The 9,929-nt window shown below is 40.0% G+C and overlaps 1 protein-coding gene across 1 annotated transcript; it reads left to right on the plus strand.

The window, feature by feature from the left end:
• Positions 1 to 2,248: 2,248 nt before the first annotated feature.
• On the plus strand, positions 2,249 to 9,005 carry si:dkey-79d12.5 (maternal B9.15 protein). The gene is made up of 5 exons (XM_050046827.1): positions 2,249 to 2,407; positions 5,226 to 5,403; positions 5,552 to 5,689; positions 5,907 to 6,234; positions 7,729 to 9,005. Exons 2-5 carry the CDS (start codon positions 5,231 to 5,233, stop codon positions 7,939 to 7,941), a joined length of 852 nt encoding a protein of 283 aa, XP_049902784.1. The 5' UTR covers positions 2,249 to 2,407; positions 5,226 to 5,230; the 3' UTR covers positions 7,942 to 9,005.
• The last annotated feature ends 924 nt before the right edge of the window (positions 9,006 to 9,929 follow it).

The raw sequence follows: 9,929 nt of genomic DNA on the forward strand, positions 1-9,929 counted from the left end.
CTATACAGCATTAGTAAATAATCTGTTCACTATTAATTAAGGAGTTAGTCACACATATAAATCTTTGGTAAGGGTGCCTCATAAGAAAGTGGAACCAAAATGGATACCTACAACACAGGTTCCCAATCTGAGGATCTGGACCCCCACTACAGGTCGCCAAAGCTTCACAGAGGGTCGGGAGACCTTCTTGATTTTAAAGCGTGTAAGAAAGCTTTTTAAAAATATATATAGCAGTTTGACAGAGGGATTTAAATTTGAACATTGATAAGGATTCTTTGGCGAGGATAATCTCTGGTGCAGGCTGGTTTACAAGAGAAGCTCTGGGAAAATTAAGACATTCATTTCGATGATACTTCATTGATATTATTTAACACCTGTCCGTCTTTATAAAATGGGTTCACTAGAAAATAATCTATGCTGGAAATATAAAAGGCAGGAAGACACTGCATGCAATGTGGGCCTGTCCTCTAGTTCCACTTTTCTGGAGAGAGATAGTCAAAACAATACAAGAGTGGCTGGGTGTGTCTGTTCCTGAATCAGTTCAACTTTGCCTCTTAGGGACAGGTCATGTCTACCCAAGATCTCAAAACCAGCATTTGCTCTAGCCCTAGTCTGAGTGGGCGGAAGTTCGCTGCATAGATCAGCCTCTCATTGGGCGGAACGAGCCACTGAAGTCCCGCCCTACCACCTCCGGTTGCAGTTTTCAACACGTCCTTTACTAACTTTTGCGGGGTTTGATCTTGCGGGGATGTAGCCATTTTTCTGCCATGGTTCGCGTCCCAGGCGATATTTTTGTGGGCGTGTTACACTAAAACCTGTTTCCCCCCGGCAATATTTTTGCAAGCGCACCGTTGCTGTGGCACCGCCCAGAACGATTGTGATTGGTTGAAAGAAATACAAGCAGCCGGGTGTTTTTGTTTTAGTCTGTGCTGTTTGTGTGTATTTGTTTTTTTGGTTAATGTTCTAAAAATAGAAAAAATCTTAAAAAAAAAGATACAAATTATACAAAATGGCCATATATTTTAGCATTAGATTGTTTTCAATTATTCACATAAATAAAACAACAACATGTACACAAGCTGTAGTTATATTTAGAGAGCCTTTACTCTAAAACACTAAATATCTATCCAATTTTTTTTAAGACATTTTAAAGTAGGAAAAAAAAAATCAAAAATATTTTTAAAAATATATTATACAGAGAATCCTGTGAAAAGTTCCTACAAATATCTGGAAAACTCACCTCCGATGGAAATAATCTGCTTAAAATCCATCAAAATTCCTTGTTTTATACAAACTTCTTGCAGTTTTTGTGTTCACTATTTGGTTAAGTTGTTCTGTTCTGAGTATAAAATGAAATATCCATAAGATATGTTTGCACTGCTGCCCATAACCAGTTGCACACTTGTAACTATTTTGCACTTTTTTAAAAAAAAAAACACCTCTAAAATATGTACACTGTAAACATGAAAATGTATATCATGTATATTTTAAATTTTAGTACTACTTATTTTTGTATATATTTTATATTCCTATATTCTAATGTCCACATACTGTTTGATCACTTGCTGCTGTAACAAAAGAATTTCCTAGCTTGGGATCAATAAATTACTATCTATCCATCTAGATATCTAGATATGTCACTTAGTCAGAGGTCATCAGTTCACTCAATGATAAAAAAAAGTAGTCCCTTAAGAAGTAATTTTTTAAGACATGCAAGAAAATTACCTAAAAATAAGCAAAAAAGAAAAGTGAAAAAAAAAAAAACCAAGAAAATCACCTAAAATTTTAGAATTTGACATTTCTCTAGTTATTTTTTATATTTTTCCCCCTCATGTTTTCTGTAGAAATCAAACCAATTTTTAGGTATTGATGGTTGAAATGCTTGTGAAAGGCACCTGAACGCAGCACAAGAAAACAGATGTCGATCCAGGTTAAAGGAAAAAGGTTGTGAACCACTGATCTGTGGTGGTTTTGACACACACAATCAATCCTTTAATGCGGATAGTGAAAGTAACAACAGGGGACAAACAACAGTATTACACCAAATGTCATCACTGGATAGTGAAAACTAGGCTATTGTAATTTCAGGGACGTGGTTGTAACCCAGTGAAATCCCCCAGTCAGCTGTTTACCTTGAATGCCCATATTTGGGCAGGGCGGGGTGTTGCTGTTACAGGGAACCAGTCAGCGCTTGCTCACGACGTCGACTTATAGGAAGTGAGTCACACTGACGGTAATGGTTACGTCTCTGTTGCAGCAGCACCGAGATCTGAACAGAGAACAAGGAAGCAACATGTGCTGACCATAATAACTCCAACAATCAGCATACACAGCCACGAGACGAGGGACGAAGCGCCGAGGACACTCACCGACCGCTGGGTATCTACAGACTGGACACTTTTGTATCGTGAGTACCGCTGAAATATATTTTGTTACTTTTGTGTCGTGTTCAATTAAAAAAATGTAGTTTGTTGCAGATTTCAAAGCATTTGTCGCCGCCGTGTTTGTCAAGTTGTTACTATTTTATTGTCGGGTATCACTTTAAGTCTTAAATGTGTCGCGCGGGGTATTTGTTATGAGTTTGCTGTGTTTTTTGTTTAGTCTGGTTTATTTCTTAGGTGTTTGACCCACTATGAAAACTTTTTCTAACTACCCTACCTCCTTATAATTTCAATTTAAGGACTTTTAAATGAATTTTGTGACATATTAATGCCAAATTATCGTGTTAGGCTCACTAAATAGTACATGCAGCCTTCTTTACCGAAATTACATCCGTAGGCTTGTTTCTGCTAATTTCCACCGGGGGGTTTCCGCACTGTCAGAAACCCCAAATGCGTTATTTCCAGCATGAAACACCACGTTTCCTTTGTCACAGCACAGAGAAACACATCAAAATTTAAATAGGCTGTCGTTTTCTTTTCAGTTTCTGTCTCTGGTTGTAATTTATATCCACGAGCAGCCACATACACACACGTGTCCCCTCCTTGGCTCACACAGTTGAGCCTTTATTGCTTTGTTGTGTCTCCTTTGTTTCACCCAAGTTTCGTTGTCACCCTGCTATCGACGAAACCAGACTAAAAGGTGAAACAGCCTCTCTGAGAACTATCTGCAAACTCGTCTTAAAGCCTGTTTACACTGATTTTAAAATGACAGGGTGTTTGGCCTAGTTTTTGAAATGAAGTTATGGTATGCCAAACACATACTGAGCATAACATAAAGCTGCTGAGTGACACACACACACACACACACACACACACACACACACAAGAAATGATCCAACATGGTCTCCCTGAAAACACCTGAACACACTTTAGTATGCAGAATTAGCAGCAGCTGTTTTAAGCTTAACATGTGAAATCAAAACAGTATCAGCACATACTGTGATAATGGCAGCAGGTCACTGTTCAGTAAACAGACACACGACAAACATGGTGTGCAGATTGAGAAGTCATGGCTGGGAGCTTTTTTTTTCGTTTTAAGGTTAGGTAGGTGGTAGGTTAGGTGAAGCAATCAGAGAAAACAAACACCTTCAGAGTTGTGAACGGCCTCAAGGTTCTTTAGAAACATGCATCCTGAATTTGGTATGATGCAAGCAGGTTGAAAACATGACTCATCTTGGCCGTGCCAGGCAGAACTCATTACACTGAATCAGTAGTGAACGTGGTACGTGTGTGTTGTCCATGAACGCCTACCTGACCCCAAGGGGGCAAAAGTTGTGAGCTGATAATCAGAGCAAATTAACAGTGTTTCACCCCCGAAACTTTAACTTGTTTTAAATAACACTCTCTCAGCCCTCAAATGAACAGTGTAGATCTGAAACGATAAGATCACCTGATTGACAGAAATCAAATCAGCCACAATTCTGATAAGTGACTGTTCTCACAACTAATTTTTAAGCGTAAGTACCAAAGTAATCTTCCTCTATGGCAGAATATCTTTGGTTATTTACTGTTTGAGCAAAGAAATCTGCTTTAACATGTCAAATTTGGACTGACACATCATAACATGTAACATTTTATAAACAAGAAGAGTCACATTCAGCGCCTGAAACATTTTGAAACCTCCATAAGTGCTCCGTCAGCTTGAATACCTTACTTGTTTTGAATTCCTGTTGCCTCTTTAACCCGTCATTAGACAGAATTCAAGTCCAGGGCCATTTTTTTCATTCATCACAGTGGCAACACACATTTGAAACTTGAAAACCTACCAGAAAAACCAGTGCTCATGTTTGTCTGTCAGATGAAGTGACATCCTGCAGGTCAGCTTGTTGCAGGATTTATAGCCTTTTCTTGGTTTGGATGTTTTGGAATGAGCATATTTAGTTACTGAGTGATGGAAAGCAAAGCAAGAGTTACGCAAATGAGAAGGCTGCAACAACAGCATGAAGAATATATGGTATTTGAGCCTGTTTACGTCACAGACTAATAACTGGCTGTAATATCAAAGCTGCTGATTGAACGTCTATAATAAGATAAAGGCAAAACATATTTGTTAGGGATTTAAAGTTACTACTGCTCTCACTTGTTGTGTCACGGGCTCTTAAGTGGAGGCTGTGGCTGCGTCTGCCAGAGCAAATAATAATTTTCTCTCACAACACATTACACAGGGAGAAGCAACAGTGGCGTGTTTCAAGCCACAATAACAAATTACTGCACCTTAAAGTTCAAGGCAGGACTGTCTTGTCAGGGACATCAGCAGGATGTTGGCGCACTGAGCCAGTTCTGCTGCAGAAATTGCCTTGGCCTTTATAGAACACACTCTTCTCTCTGGTCAGGCTGACATTGGCGCCCAACCCAAACAGACACGCTATCAGAGGATAAACAGCACAGTGAGCTCATTGGATTTGCATTTCAAGAAGTACGTGTCAACACGGCAGCGCTACTTTGCATCTTGTTTGCCTGTATACAAACTCTAGCCTTTTGTCAACAGCGAGCCATGTCTGTAGCAGCAAAATGCCAGGCCCTCTTTTACACACAGCTTCCCTGAAGGTAGTAAAAATAGGCCCAGGGGCAACTGCACAGGGAAGTGCTGTTATCACTGCAGCTGAAGTTCCTGCACCCCCACATCTCACTGAGGGGAAGTCACAGTCTGTCAACAAAAAACCCAAATCACCATACTTACATAAGAAAATGTGACTACGTAGCCCCATACTCATGTCCACGGGAACAACAAGATGAATTTGCTGGCGACCTCAAGTAATTTATTTTTGTCATCTGTTTCTGCAGTCACCATGAAAAGAGAGGTGACGGCTGGAGTCAACTTCCTCAAACGTCTGGCTGTGGCACGTGGCAAGCTCAGTGAGGCCAAAGCAGAATTGTTTGCTGAGAAACTACAGAAAATTTTATGTGACAGATATGACGACCACTGGTACCCAGACTGTCCCAGCAAAGGCCAGGCGTACAGGTAATAACCAATGTGAAAAATGTACACATCTGTCACTGAATGTAAAGTTTTTTTTACTGCGAAGATTACGATCCCCGAGCATCCTGAGTTAAAGAGGAACAGATCCACAGAAGAGCACACAGAATCTTAATTGTTGAATCCTTCACAGATGTATCCGGATAAACAATGTAGGGCCTTGTGATGGAGCGATTCTGAGGGCATGTGAGGAGAGTGAGCTCACACCAGGTGAACTAGGCCTTCCGCGTGAGATCACACTGTGGATCGACCCACTGGAGGTGTGTGCAAGGTGAGTCACAGGCTGGGCTGCTGAGGCAGAGGCAAAGAATGACACACTTCAACAACAAAGAGGCGTTTCTCAGTCTAGCCAGGAATTATGAGCAAGTCATCATCATGATGCATTCTGTGAAACGATGAATAAAATGTGGGAGAGAAAAAGAAGGAATTGGGTTGACTGTTAAATTAAAAATTACTGTGGTTTAAAATAACCCACTCCCTCTTCACAGATCTGGAGAGAACGGCAGGCCCTTCACTGTAGCCTGTTTTGAAGAGGATGGCGCGGAGGAGAAACAGGCTGACTCCTCGGTGGACTCACTAAATCTGGACACGTCAGATTACCACTCTGCTACCTCCTCGGATTGCGGTTCCACTGCGTCGAGTGACACGGAGGAGGAGGCGAAAGATGTCGAGACGGAGGGGGAGCAAGAAAAAGAAGAAAAGGAGGTCGTCAAGCAGGAATCAGCAGAAGGCGACACCTACACGATAGCAATGGTGCCCAGGATTCGAAAGCGATTCGCAGAAGGACCAAATAAAGTCAAATACGTCAGAAAAATGGTAATTTTTTTCCCTCTCTGTTAGGACCATCTGTTGATATCTCACGTTTTGAGTTAATGATATTCTATCATTATCTCTGTGGCAAGAAATTGCATTAAGAGACTAAAACAACAACAAAAAAGCAACGATAAAGCCTGATATAGTTTATTTCTTTGCACCATAGAGCTTTAATATTGTCCAAAAACTATTCAATATATCACAGCCCTGTACAGATGAGTAGGTTTTGGAAAAATTGTGTGGTGAATTGCATCACACAAAACTAATTCTGAACCATACAACACATTGTTACACCCCTCAGAAGTTCTGAATTTGCCGATTTTCTCCAAAGATAAATGTACAAAATGTCTTTTTTTTTCTACATTTGAAACTTCTATTGATGTTTTCAAATGAAGCTTCGAATGTCTGTAGTCATATTTTATAACCTCATTGCCCTAAAAAAAACTCAGATAAAATCCTCAATTGAATAAAGAGATTGGTTTAAATAGATAGTGTTTTTCAAAATTAAATCCACTTTCTTTAATAAATAAATGTAGTTTATGGTGCTGTCAGACAGCCATGTTAGTCCGGGGTGTGTGCTGACCTCTGTGTGTGACAAGCAGGAGAGCAAACAGATTTTTGCCACAGTGAAAATGTTTTTGAAAGACTTAAAGGTACACTGTGCAGGATTGTGTATTACAGTTTGAAAGTAAAACTGAGACACTCTTGTTGGGCATTTTGCCTCACTGTATTTGGGTTTTTAAGCGCTGCATCTCTTGTATGCCTGCTGCTTACGGTCTGGCACCTGGTTGCTATCTTTTTATAAAGCCCTGACCTCACCTGAGCACTGTGGGAGTACATATCCCGAACACAGGAAATAAGAAAACACAGGCAGAAGGCAGAGTCTCTTCAGAAAAACCCACTGTCACACATTTCTAGTAGGTCATAAGTGATGATCGAGAGGGAGTCTGCACATTGTTTTAAAGAAAATCCTGCATAGTTTATCTTTAAGGCTAACAATATGGATTGACTGATAATATTTCATTAGATAAAGATGTTTTTAACATTGGACTTTGGACTTTATGACACTCTGGAGTTATTGCCACCACTGGAATCTGCTTCTACAAATAGTATAATACTAATAACATTAGTGTGGCCTAGTCTTTTTTTGCAACCATGCAGAAATACTGAGCTGGGTTTGAACATAATTAATAGAAAAAGAAAAGAAAAGCTGTGTGGCATTCAAATATTGATTTATAATTTGCATGTCAAATTGAAAAATGAAGCGTCAAAAACTGTTGGTTACGGCCCAGTCTGTGTATATGTTGTAAGCTGATTACTTGGCTCTGAGCTGCTGCTGCTGCTGGCAAGTCATTCCCATGTGAAAAAGTTTCAGTATTGCATGTCCTAGAATGGAAAGTACCAGTGATTCCTCCCATATGGACAAAGTGTGTTTAACGCTCATGCTGGAAACTCCACTATCCCTTCTAATCTCTTGTGTTTCTCCTCTCTGTTCAGATCCCTGCCAGCCTCCAGTACTTCTACCACCCTGCACCAGTTTGGCCCCAGTACAAGAAAGGCGCTCCAGTGTTTCTCAACGCAGTGTGCGCACCTCCACCACCTCCACCCCCACCCCAGCAGGTATTTGGCTACTACATCTTGCCGCAGCCGTCTCCGCAGTTCATTCTGCCTCAAGCCACTCTGCAGCCGTGGGGAGCGGTGAAGGGTTAGACCGTCCAGGAAGTGTGGGGTGACGGTGTATAGAGCGTTACACGCTCCTTCAACTGAGCCATGTTGTGTCAGTCCTCTGAGTTCAGCTAAACTTGGGCCAAAAAAGAACTTTATTAACTGCATAGCTCAAAGTTATTCTTTCAGCAACCTGTAATGATTCCTCTTTTTTGTTCATTCGTGGTGACTTGTAATTGATGGCTTATTATCGGCGCTGAGATGCCTCTGAACTTGAGTGAAAACTGTTTTCTTTTTAATGATCTGTCAGGTCTGCACTGCTAATTCTTTGTACGTACCTTCCACTTTAAGAATGACTTCAATCACTGGGTGCTTGGACTAACTCAGGAACTCTCAGCAATATCCATAATACCAAATAATTGTCTTATCAGGTGTAACTTCTGTTGTGATGTCAATCTCTGTCTGGTCTCTCACCAAATATGGTCCAAGGTGTGTACGTCGGTTCATCAATGTAAAATGTGATTCAGGGGTTTAATCTATTGTAGCTTGAGTGACAATATCTGTATATTAAGAAGAATATTTTTACTAAACTGCTTGTAAATAATACAGAACTTGGATACTATACTGATGCACACTTTCTAATCTCACCGTCTTGTTGTTGTAATTTATTTGGCCACCAGTGGGTGGCACTCAACTCATAGCTAACACATGAAACTGTATATTTTTATATTAACAGTGGCTGCTGTATTTTGCAAATCACAGAGCACAAACATGATTTTAAATAGCTTGAACTCTCTGCTGTCAGTATAATGTATAGATATTCACTTGTGTCTGTTTTATGGCCTGTTTGAAGCTGTGTGTTTTTAAAGTTTTTATTGTAAATAACTTCACTTGCTATGAAAGTCTGCTGCAGCTATATAAATCCTGAATTCACTCACTGACTGTTATGTACTGTGATTATTTAATTATGTCGATCCATATTTATTTAATGCCCATGCAACCTGGAAGCTCATCTGTGTGCTTTAAGCATTGTTTCGCGTTCACTTTTTGCATCAGGCATTTGCCTTCTGATTGCAGCAGATTAAATCAACTCATATTTTAAATCATAAGTGGTGTTCCTGTGCTTATTTCCATAAACAAAACTTCTCAGTGCAGAGTTTGGTGCTCTAAGTGTCTGTGTTTTCTCTCGTAAAAATGTTTTGACTTGACCTAGAAATCACCTGTCAGTCTGAACCCTCTACTGTCACCCAGAGCTGTGAGGATCATTACCGTATGCGCAGGCAGCAGGATGCTGCAGCGGAAGGACTCCTGTGTGCTAGATGCGTCATTTAGCCCAAGGTCATGACGCTGTTCCTTAAACAGCTCTAGTAAAGAAGCTGAGGGGAGAGTTTTTGTTTCGCTTTTTGTTTTGCCTGTGGAGCATTTACATGGAATAAAAAAAAAAAAAACATCTCAGCAACATGATTTATTAAATTCATAAGAATACAGCTGGATAAAGTGGCAATTAATCCAAGAGAAAATGGCAACAGTTAAGCTGCTGGGACAGGAATGGGAAGTACTCCAATAAATAATAAAGCAGGCATATTTACAAGACTATTTTAAAGAGGCTTAGAGGAAAACACCTGAAAAATCCTATTTAAAGATGGATGACTGAAGAGTGAAGGCCAGGACAGTATGAGTCATTGCCAATGTTAGTGAACCTTGACTAATGTTTGGAATAGAGCACAAGTCAAGGGATGAAGGTCCTCAACCACAAGGTGTCACTCTACAGCTGTCCTGCTCATCACCGTTACAGTGCGTTACCAACAGCTAAACAAAAACAAGGAACATGAGGTTTGTTGTGTTTTAGTTTTTACATTTTGGTTTCTTATTTTTGTGCAGAAAAAATAGGTAATCATATTGTTCCCAAATCATTAAAATACAAAAAACTTTTTGGTGATGGTAACATCCTGTCAAGTAATTTTTTCCTGCTAAACTGATTAGACTCAAAATTCAATGAAATATAAGTGAACATCTTGTTTTGTGATCATACA

Source organism: Epinephelus moara, chromosome 6 (genome assembly GCF_006386435.1).
Source record: "Epinephelus moara isolate mb chromosome 6, YSFRI_EMoa_1.0, whole genome shotgun sequence".
In the NCBI taxonomy this organism is placed as follows: Eukaryota; Metazoa; Chordata; class Actinopteri; order Perciformes; family Serranidae; genus Epinephelus; species Epinephelus moara.

Excerpts from the sequence above, each read along its gene's own strand:
- si:dkey-79d12.5 (XM_050046827.1), top strand. The coding sequence starts at position 5,231 with ATGAAAAGAGAGGTGACGGCTGGAGTCAACTTCCTCAAACGTCTGGCT. Across the intron at positions 5,404-5,551 it reads AGCAAAGGCCAGGCGTACAG|ATGTATCCGGATAAACAATG; the intron begins GTAATAACCAAT and ends AATCCTTCACAG. Across the intron at positions 6,235-7,728 it reads TCAAATACGTCAGAAAAATG|ATCCCTGCCAGCCTCCAGTA; the intron begins GTAATTTTTTTC and ends CTCTCTGTTCAG.